Consider the following 20861-nt stretch of genomic DNA (forward strand, 5'->3'; position numbering starts at 1 on the left):
ACCCAAAACTTTGCCTCATAATTTCAATGATTTTTTTTTTTTTTTTCGCATAATTGTAATTTTTACTTTTTAAGTTGTAATAAAAACAAAGCACATTACTGGTGATTTCGTTTCCAACACATAGATTAAACAACAAAAATTTTTACGGACTTAAAATGACAAAACTAAACTTCATCCTAGGATACTTATGTGACTGAAATACGATTCAGTTCCATTTTATAATTTGGATAATATCTTTGGATTTAACGGGAGAAAAACTTTTTTCAAAAATAGCCTTTAAAGGATTAAAGATTTGTGAAAAAATGAAAAAACTTAAAAGCTACTTCCCCATTCAGATGCATTATTTTTGCTGAAAAGTGCCAAGGATTTGTAAACCGTATTCCAAACATGCAAACTGCACAGTATTTCCGAGCTACTCACTCACTCCGGAAATGTCAGAATTTTGTTTCAGACCGGCAAAGTTCTGACATCCATATTAATTTTCAAAAATTGAATGATAAGGAAACAGCTGTTCTTTCAGACAGATACTAAAATATGCTTTCAATTTTGCTAAAAGGTTTTGTTTAGATTTATCTGCTAGGGTCAAAACTTGGGCTTTTAAAAATTTACTTCCAACAGTGGAAATAAAATAAAAACTACACCATGAGCCACAGAAAATACATATTTTCTAATGAGCAGGGACTTGCATAAAAAGTTTTGTCTAGTCTTCTTTAACAATATAAATTATCATTATTTTATTCCAACAGTTAAAGGCAATCATTTGGCTTTTTACTTTTTTCTAAATGCTATCATTATATTTGCATAGAGTTGATGACACATTTAATAGACATAGGTTGATTAATTGAGGACCTCAGAATAAAAAAGGAAGATCCTATCTGATCTAGAAATTTAATATAAATATATGGCATACACTACTGTCATGTATGCTTCATTTGCTGTAGTATCGAAAAAGTTAAGGTATGCAAAAAAAAAGTCCCCTATTCCATATTCAAAATTTCTCAGAAGTAAAAAAATTTTTTAAAAAAATTGACAATTTCATTTTCTTAAAATGGAATTTGGTTGGAATGTACCACTCTTATTCTGAGAGCCTCAATTGAATACCCAACACTTGTATAAATATCCTTCATGCACATTTTTATTGCTTCAATTGCATTGACTGTTGGAGCTAGAACAAATAGCAAAAATGTACAATACTACTTAACTTTGCTTAAAGGAGAATGGGAAATGAGCCACAAATATTCTTTTACTTTCAGCAATCGAACTTCAAATGCACCAAATTGATGTAATAAAACAGAGTTTGACTCAATTTAATACTTTTGGGCTCAGGAGGAGATAATTATAAATAAATAAAACTTTCAACTGAATTTAATGTAATTTTTTTCTCAAGCTCATTTTAAGACATTTTTACAATTTGAACAAATATATAAGGTAAATTTACCAAACAATATTATTTTAGAAAAGCAAATCAATACAGAAATAAACTTCAATTTAAATTGCACATGCATAAATTTTGTACTAATACAAAAAATGATAACTCTTATAATGATTAGTTTTTAATTACTTGGGTAGAAAATCACAGATAGCATTACAGAGAGAAATGGCGAAAACATTAAAAGTATTTCACATGGCATTTTACGTAACTAGAATTTTATCACATCCATACTGAGATCTATAGGTTTTTTCTTTCTTTCAGTACAAAAAAAATCAAAAGTAGTCTCCAAAAATCAGTTTTACAGGTGCAAAATAACAGCATGAATTATAATAATTGAATTGCATGAATTAAACTAGTATGTTGTGGCCATCACGAAACTTTCTTCTATATTTTTCCTTTTTCTGATCCCTCCCCATGCTTGACGAGGAAGCAATATTCCTACCAAAAACAAAATTACACATGCAAAAACTTGACGACCATCCCAATGTCTGAATTATTGTAAAAACAAAACAAAGAGCGAAAATTGAAAGTTACTTTAAGAGCCTTACTTGAATTATTTTTCAAATATTTTATTTATTAACAAACATAAGATGGCAACAGTTAAAAATTTTAAATCATTGAGATATTATTTCCGATCATTTCCATACAATTAAAATCACGAGAAATACACAGACAGCAATCTATTACGATTTATCTTTCTTATTGTTGCATTAATAAAACTATTTTTATTGGAAAAAAAAATCAACACCTCTTGGAGCGATTGGAGTCAAAATTGAACCAAAGCCTGTTTACATATGGATTCACATACATTCCAAATTTCAACCAGAACGTAGCATTACTTCTTGAGATAGGGCACTCACAATAGAAAAAAAGAACGGGTGATTGCGCTACCCCCCCCTTTTTAGCTGTTGACACCAAAATAAAATCAGCTCTTATACCCACTAAGGGCTACTTGTCAAAAAACTTTTGTTTGATTCCGTTCGTTATTTCTTGAGATACAGCAGTCACAATCGACGACAAAAAACATTCTATAACTCAACCCCCGTTTGAGCTATTGACACCAAAATTGAATCAGCACCTGCTCCTGTTAAGGGCAACATATGGACCAAATTTTGCTTGATTCCGCCAGTTACTTCCTGAGGAATAGCAAGCACGCGTAACTCAAAAAACGTCCCATTGCTCCACCCCCCTTGGAGGGATTCGCGCCAAAAACCAATGGGCACAAGTTCACATAGGGGCACATATGTGTACCAAATTTCGTTCGATTTCATGCGGTAGTTTTTGCTGTAGAGCGGCCACAAAAAACTGGTCACACACACACATACACACACACATACATACACACACACAGACAGACAGACAGACATTTTCCAAAAATAGTTGAAATGGACTCAGCACACCTCAAAACGTTCGAATCCGTCAAAATTCGAAATTCGAAAATTTGCACGAATCCAATACTTTCTTCTATGTATTAGATATAGAAGAAAGTAAAAATAGAGCATAGTTTTCATCCTGAAAACACAGTCCCAGGGGCCCTATTGACAGTAACGCCTTAAAGATTAGGGGTTGTCCACAAATGATGTCGGGCTTTAAGGGGTATGAAATTGCGAGTTTCAAACGATGGCAGCAGGTAACAAGAAATGTAACATCACTTTTTTATAACAAAATGTTTATGAAAAATAGTGTGACATATGACAGGGGGGGGAGATATAGGGAAAGTGTAACATTATTTCTGAACAGACCCTGACTATATTTTTTGCACAACTAATTTCATTAGTGACCAGTGATGGGCAGTTTATCAGTGATTGGAAACTTTGAAGCAATGGATATCCCATGAAATTCTTGTTTCATGACGTTAATTGTGCTGAGTGATAAAATAATCGTTCTTAACTAAAACTTTAAATACTAGTACATACTTGAAACACCAAATTCTCCTCACATTATTTTAAAAAATAACAAGAGGAATAAAAATAATAAAAAATATGGTTAGGTTTTACTAAAACAGAGTCAATTAAAGATTGGGACAATAAAATTAAATGATAGATTTAGAAAAAATAAATTTCTAAATTAGTACATTTCATTTTCTTCAGAGCAAGAACACATTTACTAAACTTTGAAAATGAAACTAAAGTAACATGAGTTTCCTCATAAAACATGTGATTTTCATACCCATATCCAAGTTTTGTATATGAAAGTCACATGTATGTTAATAAATTTAATGCCTCTCAAAATACATCAACAGAGAATCAAACGTTGTTCAGCTACCATTCATGTAAAACATAAATTGTTTTAACAAACGAAATTCATGCAGCCATCAAGTAAACAAAACATCTAAAGTTTCCAAGTTTCTAAATAATCCCTCTGGTAGGGATTTCTAGATTTAAGCCTCAGTGACTGGATATGATCTGAGGGCCACCTGTTGCCCAACCTTGGTACACAAAATGTAGCTAGGCATGTAATGATTTGCAGTAATAACACAAGAAGGCAGCAATATGAAGCATACTATATCAAATGATTAAAAATAAACAAAACGTATACATACTGCATACTATCATACTATACATTTGCCGAATCTGGTATTTGAATTTATCATCATAGAACAGATAAGCTTACCTAAAATAACAAGGTTTAGAAGTGAATTCATAAATTTTTGAGTACTGGAACAGCAATACAAAAATAACTGAATTCTCAGCTGTGTTTTGTTTTTTTTTTTTTTTTTTTCAGAAAAGCCGTATAGTCTGACCATAAACAAATGACCTTTGTCAATCATTTCAGAAACAGTACATTCAATGTACATACAATAACTGCATTGAGTTGGAGAAAAAAAAATGACTGCTGTGCAATCTTTAAAAATTCTTTATTGCAACCCTAATCTCGCCAATTTTCAATTGAAATTCACCATAGGAGACGTTATCACTGACCAATGGCTGCTGAAGGAAGCAGGGCCGGATTTAAGGGAGGGCAGGTGGGGCTACTGACCTGGGGCCTCCACAAGAAAGAGGCCCCAACAATAAAATTTTTACAAAATATCCTAACTTTCAAGGGTCAAAAATATCGGATATATACATATATCAAAGCATTCGGATATATATATCAAAGTATCGGATATTTTTGAAAATATGATCTTTTCGAACCCTGATTAGGGGTCTCCACTCCTTCGTTGCCCCAGGGCCTCCACACTTCCATATCCGGCCCTGGAAGGAAGTAAAACCAAAACCCACCCTATTTACGTAGGATGTGACCAGTCCAATGAGACATCTGCCCAAGGGCGCCCATATAGAGGAGCAAGAAAGGGCTCAAGTCCCCCCCCCCCTTTAAAATGAGAACTTCCTTGCTTTTAGTGCTTTTTTCTTTGAAAAAATGTATAAAAACTTCTTTTCCAGCCATTAAGGAATAAGTTATTAAAAATGTCAAATTTTAATATTTCTAATCTGTACTGAAATCGGTTTCCATAGGGAAAATATTCTGCTAAACCATGGGAAAAACTTTTGAGCCCCCCCCCCCTTAAAATTTTGCGTATGGGCGCCCTTGCATCTGTCTTGATTGCACAAAATTAAAATATTTTACCTCTTAGAATAATTTCTTAAATTCCAAGGTGACGTATTTAAGCTGCAGAACCAATGATGCCATTGCAAACTTTGTTCTTCAACTTTCCGCTCAATATCGCCCCTTCAAGAAAATGAGCACTTCTGAAACAAGGCGGAGCCAAGGGTCATGCAATCAGACTTTACCTGAATGGCATTCCGGCACCAAATCACCTCTGGAAAAATCTTTGATACATTTTAAAAAATCATAGAAAAGCAACAAATTGTTGAATGGATATGTGGTTTTAATACTTCACAGGTTCACGAATATTCTATGGCATTGTTAAAAAAAAAAAAAAAAAAACTACCAAATTGTGTTTAAAGGGACCGACACAGTAAGAAAAGCAAATGTAACGTGAGGTGTTTAATCAGTGTTAAACAGAAAGCAATACCTTTCATTACTAGAATGTGCACTGTTTGTTGCTTAAACCAAATCTAAACGGTACTCAAGCTCATTCCATGTTCTACCCAGCATGGAATGCAAACCATTTAGTACTACTTGTTGCTTTTCTATGAATTTTTTAAATGTGTTCAAGATTTTCTGAACACCTTGTTAACTGCTGAATCTATCTGCATGGGTGTGGCATTTTTACGCATATATTTACTTTATTCTCGGAATTTTAAAGCTTTTAATTGTGATTTATTCAAATATAAGGAGCTATTATGTATAATAATATGAAACATCAACTATCTAAAAAGATCTTGAAAAATGACGATTTGCCAGAGACGTGTGGTTTGCCCAAGAAAACCAAGCAGTACTTGGGCACTCCAGAAGTAAAATAATTTTTATACTCATAAAAAAACCAGGAAGTATGAATTATATGTTTTTTCTTATTGTTCCTTAAACTGGAAATAAGTTTAACAAAAATATATAAGTTGCTCAAACAGCAATTTCTCTGGAACACATGTTCCCAGGAAAAGGAAAGAGAAAAATCACACTACAACAACTCAAACCAAAGCACAAGGAGGAATGAAGGGGTGTTACCATGACAACAGGCTCCAATCCAATGATAGGAGACCACTGTAGGCCCTTCTTCAGATTCAAAACCAAGCAGGCAGTTCCAAGCTTGGAAAGATTTCAAAAAGTAAGCATTTCGTAGGAACGAAGAATGGAATTCATTTATAAATGAACTATTGAATTAAGTGTATTATTTGCTTCTAAAAATTCTAAATTTGGTGGTATTTTAGCAGTATTTAATAACACTGCATATTTTTGCAACCAGTTTCAGTTATTATTTATTTTATTTTAGCATTGCTAATTTGCGTTTCTATTTAATTTTTGTAATTAATCAGTACTATGTATGAAGTATTTGTGTTTGCTGCATAAAAAATGTTCCATTCAACATGACAGTTATTAGAACTAACATGCTTTACTCAGAAAACAGATATACTACAGACAAATACCATAAAGTGAAAATAACAGTATGAAAACAATTTGATATCACATCTGCTTAAGCACTCTCTTGGGCCATTGCACATGCCTGCAATTTGCACATTTTACAGGCATGACCATATGGTTATGCAACACATATGAATCATTATTTTTTGAGCGAAGGAAGTTTTTTTTAAAGTTGATACTTCATATTATGACACATAAGAGCCCCATATATTCAAATATATAAAAATGAAAAATTAAAGTTTGAAAATACGGGAATAAAGTGCAATTCTATGAGTAAAACTGTCTCATTTGTGCAAATGAATTGAGCAATAAATATATATATGTAAATATTATAAAATTAAATACACAAGCCTACTTAAGAATGGCACTAAATTATTTACAAAAAAGGGACTAAATGCACAGAAAAAAGACACCTTTTTAAAAATGTGTTCTTTTTTCCATTTAACTTGACTAGCTTATCTAAAAATGCTCAAATACTTCAATAATATAAGACAATAACAAATCGATATATGCATCAGTCAATTTAAAAAAAAAATGTTTTACATATGAGAAGAGTTCTCAAATTCTGTTTAACTCAGTAGAAAAGTGCTGATATTAAATATTATAATTGTTTACAGCTCAAAATTTAGATAATAGGAAACGGCCAATTTTTTCTTAAAACACACAAGGAAACAAAAAACATTAGAGTAACAATGACATTAAAAGCTTCCTCAATATCCAACCACTTCAGAGGTTTTATCTTCATGGATGGCCAAAAATATATCAATATAAATGATGTTATATGTAATATGATGTAACTAATTTTAGAAATAACAGTCTTGACATGATTTCTGATAACGTACAACAACCCTTAAATAATTGATAAGGTTGATTGTTATGATAATTTTTTATAACAATCTAGGTCAGTGAATCATATTAAAAATTTCAGTTGTTCTGGAATTTCATATATTCTTTAAAACTATGAAAATAAAAAAATAAACAAATTTACTTAAAAAAATAAATAAAACAATACTGATAAATAACATTCAGAACAAAGATCACAACACAATTACAAAATATTTGTTATTGATGAGTTTACCGATTCTTGATATGTAAAATATGTACAAAAAATTGTTTCAAAGGTCTGATGTACACAAAAAAAATATATTTTCCCCCTTTTAATGGCACCACAAAAGAGCTGCAAACCTCAATTTGTTTTCATTTACCCAGTATGAGTGCAAAATTCATCAGTTCCACACAAAGAATGTCTCAATCTGTGGAAGATTTGGGACGACTTCTTTGCCGACGACGAGCAAGTTTAGACGCTTCTACAGGTTGCAGGGTAGGAGAGCTTGGAATAGTATTAATGGCACGGAATGTAGCTGCCATGGCACCCTAGAAACATCAGAGACAATTACACCTCATACGCTTTTAAAATTAAAAACATAAACAAAGAAAGAAAATTTGAGAAAGCACATCAGAGCAGGGTTGCCAACTGTTGCGCATTTTGCAGAGTTGCTCCGCAAAAATGGCAAAACTCTGTGACTTCGCATTTCCCGTCTGAAAGTTTTGAAGCTTAAATTTTGCTATTTTATAATAACAAACATGTAAATATGAGAAATTAAAGATGCTTATACTTAAAGATTGAAGTATTGTTTAAAGCTGTTTTATTAATTTAAAAATAATTATTTATATACTTGTGCTAAAAATCATTTATTAAAGTTATCAAACAATTTTAGATTTGTGGTTTTACTTATTTTTATTGATTTTCATACAAAATACCGAACTGTCCTGCAAAATTTTAAATTGCTCTCCAAAATTACCACAGATGCTGCTCAAATTATTTCTCCAACATTGTCAGAGTAAACTAAGTTTTTAATAAAGAAAAAAATTATATGAGACAAAATAAATTATTTCTAACAATATTTACATTAACTGTACTATTGGAAACAACGTTTTTGTAAACAGATGCTTTAGAATGCAATGAAAGATATTAGTTTTTGTGAAACAACTTTAATTGTTCTTCATTGCAAGCACTGCTTAACTTTTACATTACATCTAAAATAACAATTATATTTCTTAAAAGAAAAAAAATAGCAATAACGAATCAATAAATAATTGAAGGGGAGGAATACCAAAAAAACATACATATACATAGATGTACCTTTTCATGTATATTTTTGTTATTTTGGTGGTATACCAAGTAATATTTGGGAGTAGATGGCAATATATTTGTTACATTAGAAAAACTTCTCTATTAAAAGTGTGTTATCACAGTTCAAATGTTCAGAAATAGAATGTGAACTGTTATTATTATAACAGTTGCAGTAACAGTTATAGCAAAGACTACATAATATCTCCAACAACATTAAAAATACTTAAATTAAAACTACCTTCACAATTGCAGGTTCTTGCAGTACCAATTGACAGCTAGGCAACTGTTCCTTACTGATTATCCATGCATGGTTTAACACATCTGCAGCCCTATACCTCTGCTTGGGATCAACATGCAGCATTTTTTGTACTAAATGCTGCAAAGAAGTTCCATCATATCAAAAACATTTCTTTCACTTTTTTCATAAGAATCAAGAACAAAGAATCAAGCAAAGAATTGTGTCAGAAGCATTTTGAAGATTTTTTTAAAATTTTCTTTTTATTGGCATGCACTGCTAATAAGCACAAGACTTTACACTTTATATCATACAAATCATTCAAGCAACATTATTTTTAAATGTCTCTTGAATGATAACTAAAAAGCTGAACTTTACTAAAAAGCCAAAATAGGTTACGTTGGCTACACTGCATGTCTCTTTGAAAGAGACATGCAGCAAGAAAGACTTTCAAGACTTTTTCAACAAGAAAGACTTTCTTACGAAACAGGGAGTGGCACATTTGAACACCACTAAGAACGAGATATTAAAACTAAAAGGATTGCTTCTGTTTATATTACAGATATAAATATGACTAGTTATTCAGAAATTTGATTAATAAAAGCATGAAAGTTCAACACAAGTATAATATTTAAAAAAACAAACCTTTGCAGCAGATGTAATATTAGTCCAATTTCCAGACGTTAAATCAAAACGCCCTTCTCCTATCCTGGATAAAATTTCTTTTGTCTTGTCAGTTGGCCCATAAGCAAATGGAGTATGGCTAACAAAAAAATATTAATTTCATTTTAAAATAAACAATACGGAAAAGGAAACATACTCAGGTGAAGAATTAGAATACAAAATCCACCATACCCGGCAAGCATTGTGTATAGCAAAACACCCATACTCCATATGTCACAAGCTTCATCATAACCTTGTTTCTTCAGTACTTCTGGAGCAACAAAGTTAGCTGTATAACAAGGAGTCATTAGCAAACCATTCTCAGCTCGAATTTGCTTCGCAAAACCAAAGTCACATATCCTTAAGGATTCTGGACTACCAGACTGATCGGCAAACATTATATTAGAGGGCTTCAAATCTCTATGAACAACCTGTAGCAGAATGATTAACTTAAAATTCATAGAAGTTTAAAAATAAGTATGGGGAAAAGTAAAATCAAGAAAATCAAATGAGGCAACAAGAAGCAAAAGGATGTGTGGCAAAATTAAAAATTTCAAGATAAGCGGTACAACTGATAGGTGAACCTCTCCTCTGTCTTTGGGCTAGAAATAGTACTAGTAGCCATGGTAGGTACTGCTATATAACATGATTTAGGGGGGAAAATTCAATGAAAACCAAAACTTTAAACGCATTTTACTCAAAACTTGAAAATGTCCACTTACATTCCTTTGCTTCTCACTGTCTCAAATATTCAATGTTAAATACCATATTTTGATTTTTTGCACTAGGGGACATTCACAAATGATGTTATGTTTTGAGGGCGAGGGAGGTTTGTGAAATTGTGACAAAGATGAAGAAGGGAGTAAGAAGAAGTGTGACATCACACATTTCTTTTTATAACAATATGCTTATGATCAACATCGTAACATATGGGTTGAGGAAGTAGGATGAACTGTGACATCATTTATAGACAGCCCTTAGTGATAACAATAATGCTGTGCTAAGCGCAAAAGTCTTATCTGCATCTGAGTTCAAAATGAGAAATTGCTGTTTAAAGTAGTGTTCCTAAATGTATTTGATACATATGCATTTTTTTTGCAGAATTTTTTTAAAAAGATTTCATTCACAAAAGACCATAAACATGGTATTTAGGTAAAATATGTTACAAAGAATCACTAGGAATTTTGATAAAAAGTGCAGAAATGACTTGTGCTTAGTACGGCAGAATAGGAAAAGAGAAGAGTCTGCTTACACCATTGTCATGAAGATACTTAATGGTTCTTGCAATAATCCCCAATATAGCACTAGCTTCTTTTTCACTAAAATTCTTTTTACTCAGAATCTTATCTAAGAGTTCTCCCCCATGTAGTAGTTCCATGATGAGATAAACAGAAGATGAATCTTCGTAAACCTAAATGAAAAATTGATTAGTAACAAACTATACTACGACATTTGTGTAGAAACAAAGAAAAAAAAACATTGTTACATTATAAAGATAATCCTAGCTTAGTTCAAAAATTAACACAATCTAAAATGCTTAAAAAAGCATACCAACTAAATGAAAGACAATTTTTAGAGAGAAAGTGGAAGAAACACATAAAAAAAAGCTTGTAAGAAATTATTAACTCATAAATAAAGGATAGAATAATAACCTATTAGAACTGAAATTTGTAATAATTTTTGAAAACTAAATTATTGCAAATATTTTCTTGGCTATACTTGGAGCCAAAGAAGTTCAGAGGAACTAGTCTATTAAGTTACATAAAAAAAACCCTCCACATAATTTTTACAATTAAATTAAATCGAGACATTGATTTTACTTATTCAATAAATATTACCATAGCATGATTTACTAATACATTTAAAATACAGAGCAAAAATTTCAAGAGGTATAATAATTCATAAAACAACATTCTGAAAAATTAATATACAAAATGTATGAGCATTAATTTCAATGTAGCATCATCAAAAGCAAACGAACATATAGCAATTAAAAAGTTACAAGTAAGTTGTTACAGCACTACTAAAGAACTTACAAGATTGGCAAGCAGTAGCTGGACTAAAAATGACATAAAAATAAAAAACTAATGATGCAGGTTTTTTTTTTTTTTTTTTTTTTTCAAATAGATCATACAAAATTGCACATTCATTTTGGTCTTAAACAAAAAAGAAAAAAAACTGGCACATTAAAAAAAAGCTGAAATGGTGGCAATGATTCAATTTATTTCAATGCACCAGATATAAAAGGGCTAAATAAAAGAATGTTAGCAGTGCCCATTTCCTTTCGAACAATATTTATAAAAAGCTTGTATTTAGACATTTTTTCACTTGGAAAGCTTAAAAAAAATCAGATAATTTATTAACTTTGTGGAAAACTTAAAATATAATACAAGGCAATTCCATCTCAACAGACATATCACTGCAGCACAAAACATCTTACTAAACTCCCAAATATGTTAGAGATTCTTGATTCATTGCACGAGTTTGATGAAGAGCATGGACTTAACTTCTATGTAAGAAGTTAAACTTAGAAGATTTCCAAAAGCAATATTTAAAAAAAAATAATTTAGCTCAGTAACTCAGACATAAGATACCTCCATTATTGAGTCAAAAACTATCATGTAATTATTGTTTTCGGAACTCAGACAAAATCCCGGTGTTTCGGCCAATTTACTTCAGGTCCCGTAAAAGATAAATTTGACGGTAGATGTAAAAAACAGTCTGAAAATAATTGACTGTGAAGGATTATTTAGGACAATTGTCATTTGTAACATTGACATGTAAAATTAATATTGAGTTACCTTGTGAAAATTTTTGCAACAAGATTAAAAGTAAAGAAGACTGTTTGAGAAATAAAAAAGACTTTGTGTAAACTTCGTTCGAATTTTTAATCCTTATGTATAGTTTCTTCTTATTTCAGTAACTTATAAATATTAATATGTAAGAAATAAAATGCTAAAATTTATCTGCTGAAGTCACTTATTATTACTCCTGAATTTAAGTTCATAATTAGTAAACATTCACAGCATTGAGAATGAACAATCCTCTAAAACACTTTAAAAATCAGCCAAAGATGTGTGCTCCTCTGAACGCCCACAATGCTAAAGGGGGGGGGGGGATTCCAGTGTCCTGTTTAAACATTTTATAAATCTGGCAAACCTAATTATATAGATGTAGAACCCATGTTCGTCATAAAGCTCATGCAATGAAACAAGAATCGAACATATTCGGAGATTTTATAGGTTATTTTGTGAAACAATTGATAAATCATTAAAATTGAATCGCCAACGATAAAATTATGAATTAGTTCATTACATATTACTTTATAATTAGAAATAAAATCTTGCAACTCAATACAAGAATGAGCAAAATCAATGTATTACTTGACGTCAATTTTGAGTATGGCTTAGGGACATGAGAACTTCAGATGCAACCTTGAATAAGAATTTCAATGTCAATAGCTAGCATTCATACCCGGAATAATTTCTAAGCTAACATTTTGCAGAACACTGCTTTTACGTGGAAAGAAAATTAATTAAGAATGTATAGCCTGATTATATTTTAATAACTTAAATTACTTAGCAGATTTTCGGAAATAAGTTTGGTCCAAAAGTTAGTTCCTTTATTTGGTAAAGTTAGTTCCAAAAATCTGCATTCATTTTTCACATGTGGTACGTTAGTCCAATGTATTCCTGAATGCTAGCTTTTTCGGAAAAGGACATTCTACATTTAATTTTAGTATAATTTTTTGATCTTTGGACCAAGTGATTTCAACATTACACTGATCTTAAAAACAGTTGGAAATTTGAAGTATACAAGTCAACAAGTATAGGCACAAAATTTAACATTGGATAATTCATATTAGTTTTATGCAGCTTTAACATAAAAATCTTTCAGAAATATTTGAAACATTTAAATTTGTTATTGAAAAAAAAAATTGAGGGAAAATGGAAAAAGAATACATACATCATATAAAGTGACAATATTTGGATGTTGGCCATAACGTAAGAGAATTTCCACTTCTTCATCACAATCTCTTTTACTTTTATCTATAATCTGGAGAGAAAAAGGGAAATTCAACAACCAATGTTTAAAACAAAATAATTATATAGGCGTGTAAATGTGACATTTTCTTTTTTTCAAAACATATGTTAAGCTTTAACCAAATCCTTACTAATATTATAAATGCAAAAGTGACTGATTGTTTGTTACCTTTTCACGCCTTAACTACTCAACTAATCATCACGAAATTTTGAATGTATGTTGTCGTGAGTGCTGGGGTGAACATGGGATAACCTTTGTTTAGAATGAAAGTATTCCATGAATTTTATTATAATTTAAAGGAAAAACAAAAATTTGCTATATCTCATCAAAAAAAGGTCATTTTTGTTCGATTTTTTTTACTTTGTCAAAGCCCTTAAATAGCTGCACAATGTGAACTTTACCCAAAGTTCAAGGGATCATTACAACACCCCCAAATTCTTCATTTTAACATAATCCTATGTTCTAAAATGATCTTATCTTCATTTTTGAAGTATTGTCTGTGGTTTCCGGTCACAGTATTGTAGTTACATAAAGTTGTATTTCTGATTCATAGCAGACGATATTTTAGCGAAGAAAAGTAATTGGTTTAGTTTTTTTTTTTTTTTTAAATATATCATCTGCACTGTCTGCCCTTTTAAATAGCTTTTGTAGAACATAGTAGATAGGCTCAATTATGATAAGCTGATATACGTTAGTTTGAGAATTACTTTTAGTCTAAGTTTTGAAAGATTTTTGCGAAATTTTCAGATTCATTAATACATGCTGCTGTCAACGTGGAAAGATTGTGCTTATGCTGTTTGATATATCGATGTTTTTTTTTGCCAAATCTATTAACTCCACTTTTTTTTTTAAAAAATCCTCATTTCTGCTTTAATAGTGCTTAATCAATGCTTAGAATGTGAATTTATATTAAGCTTTTGGTTCAGTACATTTCTGATCCTGCGATGGCAGAAACTGTAACACAAGGGCCCATTCCCTCCTATGGATAACGCTATCTTTTTCATCACTTTTCTCCACTTTTTGTTTTATGGAGTTAATCGATTTGGCAAGTGAAGCATCCATATAAAGATGACTTAAGTTTTGGGATTTTAAGAAAGCCAAAGAGGTCTAAATTTAACTTTTGAGTCATTAAATTGTCATTTCCTAAAAACTAATGGGAAATTTTTAGAAAAGTCTGATTGTTGAACATGGGGCAATGGACACCATTTATTTTTGAGGTAAACTATGCATCGCCGGACACTGCAGCTAGTAAATAAATACAAATAAAAACATTCTTAAACATGTTTATATAAGAAGACTTACTTTAACAGCATACTCTTTTCCATTTTCCTTATATATGCATCTCCTACATAATGAATAAGATCCTTTACCAAGTTCTTCTTTAAACTCGTATTCTTTTTGAATAAATTCTTTAACAGCAAAACTTCTTTCAGCTTTCTGTAAATATTGAAAATTAGCAGAACAGTAGCGATATATATCAGATAATTTTTGCCAAACAAATGAACTATTTATTCGTATGTGCCATGAATGCAATCCTTAAGTCAGAAAAAACCTTCACATAAGTTCAATTCTCTTTGAATTTTTTCATTTTGTCATTTTAAAGCTATTATTGAGCAGTTCAAAAATATTTAATTTTAATTTCTGTAAGCAAAATTCAAAATTTTTTACCAATAACACAAAGTTACCTAGACCAAAACTTTTAAAGCACTGAAAAATTCAAATACATTTTCTGCATTTTACCCCATAAAGTAAAAATCAAAAAAGAAAAATATATCCAGATTATATTAAGCAATTATTATATTTTATATCTTCTGAAGTAAATTAATGCTAATTCTTCATTTATGCTTCCAAAAGATATAGTGGTAAATATTAATTGTATACTTCATTTTTATTTTATTTTCTCAAAAGATATTCATTTTTGAGATTTTATAATGCAGACTTTTGTGACAATTTAGTTTAGTAGTTAGTTTATTTACTTCTTTGATTATTTTAATGTACAAATTTTTACACATTAAAAACGTATAGTATGACACATTTTCTTATTAAAAATCATTGATATTTAAAAATTATAAAACAACAACACCTGCTGAAAAAGAACACCTACCTATTTAAGCAATGGAATTTGATATCACTTTTTACAACAATTACTAAACCTTACAATGTCCTTTTTTTTCTTTTTCTTTAAGGTAAAGATTTATTTTTACATCATTTAAGGTGAACATCATGTTTCGATTTTAACAAGATCTTCTATGAAATTATGCTTATATGATTAACTTATACGATTGTAACTAGGTGTAATTTGTAATATATGCCGATGAAATACATTTGAAAAAAAAAATCTTTAATTTCTTCTCTTTTGTTTATTTTATGCATATTAATGGACCCATATAATAAACACTAAAAACGAAATGCAAGTTGCACAAAAAAATCATACATGATAAATACTTTACTGGTGAAAAGGAATTACATTTGGACATTTAAGCAAACTTAAAGTAAAATAGTCATGGAAATTTTTTTCTTATGCATTTTATGTAGTTTTGTGAACTTTCATTTGATGCATTCTAAATTTGGCATTAAAATTACATGGTTTCTAATTAGTATTATGCTATTGTTTTCTTTCATTCCACAGGAGCTACAGTCAAAATTTTAAGAAAATAAATACACAGAACACTTTGTGAAAGAAGTTTGATTATGTTTATCTCATTTTTACAGAATATAAGCTATTTTTACATGATTTTATACTGATTTGAAGAAAACTGATCTAATTAACTTAACAATAGTGAGGCAAGAAAAAAAGATATTAAAGCATTTGGTTTTAAAGTTAAAATTGCATCCTACCTGACTTTTCTGATTATTTTCACTATTCTTGGCACTATTTTCATCAAGACTAGGAGCAATGAAACTAAAACCACGAAACAGTTCATGGGCGGTGGCACTTGGTGGACATCCAGGAGAATCTAAAAAATTAAATAACATTGCATCTCATCACCTCATATAAATATTTGACGAAGAAACAAAATATGTCTTATTTAAAAACATTTAGGGAGCTACATGAAAATAATCGCCTAATTTGCTTAATAAATTTAGGAAAGCATTTAAAATAACGAATAAATGCACATTATCCATAATTTCAGATTAAATTTCTTGTAAAAGTAACAAAGACCTTGATACGTTATTTTCATAATTTAAACAACAATACATACCTTCGGGAGTTCGCGTGGTGAATTCTTTGTCAAAATAAGCTGTGTGATCAGACCTGGAAACTGCTGGAATAAATGGCGGCTTTATTTCACGGTCATATAATTTCTGCCAATCTATTGTCCCAAAGAATGGGTGAACTTTCATGTCTTCAATTCCATTTGGGCCAGAAGCTAAAGAAGTTTAAACAAAACAAAATGAGAAATCAAATTCACTGTGTCATTTTGGAGGTTTGAACCACCCCAAAATATTGTTAAAATTCAAAAATGAGTGTTTTACCCAAAATAATTTTGATTAAGTTTTTTTTTCTGTCACATGAAATGATGGTTGAGCTGAACAGCTGTGAAGTTATATCTAAAATAATAGCTAACAGTTTTCTTTTAATAGCATAAAGCAGAGGTTACCAAACTTCAGAACTCCGCAGACCCCTCCGGAAAAATTACGAACTTCACGGACCCCCCTCCCTTGTGAAGCAAAAAAAATTTTTTTGACACAGTTAAGTTGATTTTTTCTAATATATTCCTCACTTTTTTTTTCCTTTGAATTTGTTTGTTCATTCTTCTGCATATTTTTCAGAGCTTTTGGTTAATTTTCATTTCTTACATTATTGTTTTGAGTTATGAAAGTAAAATTCTTTTGAAATTCAATTAGAAATAAAAATGTTATCACCATATTTCTACAAACAGTTTACTAATAAAATTGAACTTATGAAGTTAGTGAACAAAACACTGTCAGCCTAGTTGAAAATCAACAAAGAAAAGAACAATGTATTTTATAATAAAGTATTCACAGAAATATTTTTAATTTTTAGCCATAAATTTGAAAACCGAACAAAAAAAATGTCACACTTTTTTTTTGCCGCTTTTTTTCCCTTCCTGCGGCAATGTGAAAAATAAAATATTTTTCCAAAAAATTAGAAATATTTTCTATTTGACTACTAAAAATATTTTTGATCCAAGTAACGAGCAAATAATAGTGCATGAATAAACAAATAGTGAAACAATAAATAAAAATAATTAATTAATACACAAGAAAAAATAAATAAGTGAACAAATGAAGGAATATACAACAGTTAATTCATGAATGATACTTAACAGACTAAATAAATAAATGAATAAGTAAACAAAATGAACTATTTCACTTTGCCCAGCATGCCCCCCCCCCCCCCACTTGACAAAGTGTATTAAATACTTAAAATCAAAAGAATCCTAATATTAAATAAATAAGTACTGCCCTGAACACCAGTAGACCTCAATTAATACTTAAATGCTAATTAAAAAAACTTTAGAATATTATAATGACAAAATTACTTTTTATTTTTTACAAAATATTACAATACATGTGTCAAATTTTGAAAATGACTAATGATATTTTTTCCCTGCTCTCTTGAGCTATTTATTTTTTGACTGAAACCAATTATATGTTTACAAAATTGTTACAATATTGTTAGACAGGTGGCACAGGAAACTGGAAATATTTTATCATTTCATTTTGTTCTTCTATTTCACTTAACCCCACATTCCTTCTATCTAGCTACTAGTCTGGTTTTATTGAGCAATCACGATTGCTTATTGTTCTCACTTGACCGTTTTTGGCGTTACGGTTCCTTTTTCAGCTTGGACCAGGCCTGCAGCACCACCGTCCACCGGCGGCGGCGCGGCTGCTCCTGAGCACTGTCCACCGGAATCCACTTTTGCTGGGCGGCGGCGTCCATGTCCCACACACACGAACGCCTACACACACACACAAACGCCTACACACACACACACACGAACGCCTACACACACACACGAACACCTACACACACGAACGCCTACACAGACACACACACGAACGCCTACACACACACACACACGAACACCTACACGCACACGCACGTACACAACACTCACTCACACACATGCATACATACACTTACGCAACCACGCACCCACACACATGCGCCTACACAAACACACACGCTCGTGATTGCGAGAAACATAATTTGAATTCAAGATGCCAAAAATTCAAATTATTTTTTTTTTTTACATTTGTCTTCACTTTTACAAATGAGAAACACAGAGAATATGCAGATTTCTGTACAATGATGAAAATGCACTTCAGGCATAACTTACCTAATCTGTTGGCAGGGTTTCGCTTGAACAATGCACGTAACAGACTTTGAGCTTCTGGACTTAAAAATTGGGGCATTCCCAATTTTGCCCTGAAACACATAACATGTCTTACTCTAAACAAATATATAGGATTTATTTCTTAAAATCCTTATACAGTTATAGAAACATTAATGAAAAACAAGAGACCACTTTTTTAAAAGGATTTTAACATTTTAACATAGTTTTAAGAAATTTATTTACTTTAAAATTTGCATCATAGTTTCTTTCCTATTTGCTCCTTGAAATGGTAAGGCCCCGGTCAGCATTTCAAACTAAAGCAAGAAAAAAACAATTATTAATTCCTTTAATAGCAAATTAAGCTAAAACTTAAAATTAAATGAAAAAAACGTGGCATTTTCAATACTAACACTACTTTCAACAAGTAAAGGAATTTCATTTTTCATTTTGAATTGATTTTATAAGATAATATTACATGATAAAATGAATTGTTTATGTTAAATGTGAATAATATTTAAAGCTTTTATTTTCATTAACTTCTACAATAAATACAGACTTTCACAACACTCAAGTATCATTGAATTGAGAATGTTTTCAAGGAAAAAAAAATAGCATCTTGTAAAAGATCCTTTAATTTTATTTTAAGAAATCATGTGGAATTTTAAATAGAAAATATTATTCCTAATTTGTGTAAGTGTTTGATTCAATAAGTTATAAGTTCTATGGTCAAAGCTGCTTTTAAGCTATATGACATGCTCCCCCCTACAGAACACATATGCTCCCCCCTACAGAACACATATGCTCCCCCCTACAGAGGACATTACAAAATTCACCAAAATATACTTGGCACTAGTCCAAATGGATTCTTTAGTAGTCTATACATGCAAATGTATGAACTTAATCATGTACAGACAGCAAGAAGAAACTAGTCAAAATTGATTCAAGGATGATTAAAATGAATAAGTTAAATTCAAGGCACATAATTTTGATTGAAAACAGTACTAAATTTATTTTTCATACAAAAATGAAAAAATATTTATTGATGAGAACTGAATCGACTATTGCAGAAAGGGCATAAGTCAAATTTTTTTTCAAAATTGAGTTAGTGGTGATTTTCCCATATTTGTATGTAGAGACATCGACTAGTGTAACAGGGAAGTCAATGCTTGTACAACATAGCACTTTATTTAAGGGTCACATTTTTCGTTTAGTGCAGAAAGGGCATAAGTCCCGGACATATGCCCTTTTTGCAATAAACGTGAAGGAAGAAATAGTAAGACGCAATGACAAGATCATAAAGTAACTAGATTTTTTGGCGTAATAAAGTAAAAACAAATAACTCCTTTGATCTAGCATAATTTCGGTAATGGTAGGTTTGTCAGTTCAGAGGGTTAAGGGGATTCGAAATCACGGAATCAGAATGAAATTCGCCAAATTTCTCAGGGGTTATATTAGCATCACTATAGGAACTGCGATAAATCTATATGCTTTCAGTGAGATATGCGCTTGTCAAAATAAGAACAACACTGCACGAGACTTTTTCTAGAAATAACACTGAAGAAATTTCACAACTGATGACTTTCCTTTGAGAGGACATTCATTTGACCTTTGGGACCGGGATCTTGGGACAGTAAAGCGAATGTTCACAAGATATAACAGATTATAACCATGTGAAATCCAATTTCTTACAAGTAAAATCTTAAAATTAAATCAAGATTCACTGTCAAATTTGTTGAAAACAATGAAATCTGTAACTGCTAAAACAGGTGCCCTTCATTTTTCAGGAGGACTTATTTCCCAAATCGAGATTTTGGAATAAGATTCTACTGGGCGACAAATGATTTCAATTATCAACATTTGGATAATGTATTTGATCAATATGAATATAAATATAGTTTTATACACATGTAAATTTTTTCCTTTTTATCTCAGATTGTCAGTTTTAGTTTTTTTTTTTTTTTTTTTTTTTTTTTTACACCAGACGTCATTTACTATTCAAAAAATCAGTAATCCAACGTCAGAAAACACAAATATTGCAAGATATTGCAAAATGTGCATTTA

General features: G+C 30.8%; 2 protein-coding genes across 2 annotated transcripts in view; one reads left to right on the forward strand and one right to left on the reverse strand.

Annotated features, from left to right (window-relative positions):
- Positions 1 to 20861, forward strand: part of LOC129231599 (nuclear receptor-binding protein-like) — a 95339-nt gene that overhangs the window by 37910 nt on the left and 36568 nt on the right. The gene's annotated exons all lie outside the window — the stretch shown is intronic.
- The window catches only part of LOC129231597 (ribosomal protein S6 kinase 2 beta-like), a 31360-nt gene continuing 18162 nt past the window's right edge, over positions 7664 to 20861 (reverse strand). Inside the window, exons 10-20 of the mRNA XM_054865956.1 lie at positions 19044 to 19114; positions 18804 to 18892; positions 16695 to 16862; positions 16330 to 16448; positions 14794 to 14928; positions 13414 to 13503; positions 10700 to 10858; positions 9640 to 9878; positions 9430 to 9547; positions 8785 to 8925; positions 7664 to 7789 (exon numbers count right to left, since the gene is read on the reverse strand). Of these exons, the coding sequence (XP_054721931.1) occupies positions 7664 to 7789; positions 8785 to 8925; positions 9430 to 9547; positions 9640 to 9878; positions 10700 to 10858; positions 13414 to 13503; positions 14794 to 14928; positions 16330 to 16448; positions 16695 to 16862; positions 18804 to 18892; positions 19044 to 19114 (1455 nt within the window). The remainder of the gene's footprint in view (positions 7790 to 8784; positions 8926 to 9429; positions 9548 to 9639; positions 9879 to 10699; positions 10859 to 13413; positions 13504 to 14793; positions 14929 to 16329; positions 16449 to 16694; positions 16863 to 18803; positions 18893 to 19043; positions 19115 to 20861) is intronic.

The sequence above is a fragment of the Uloborus diversus genome, chromosome 10 (assembly GCF_026930045.1).
Source record: "Uloborus diversus isolate 005 chromosome 10, Udiv.v.3.1, whole genome shotgun sequence".
NCBI lineage: Eukaryota > Metazoa > Arthropoda > Arachnida > Araneae > Uloboridae > Uloborus > Uloborus diversus.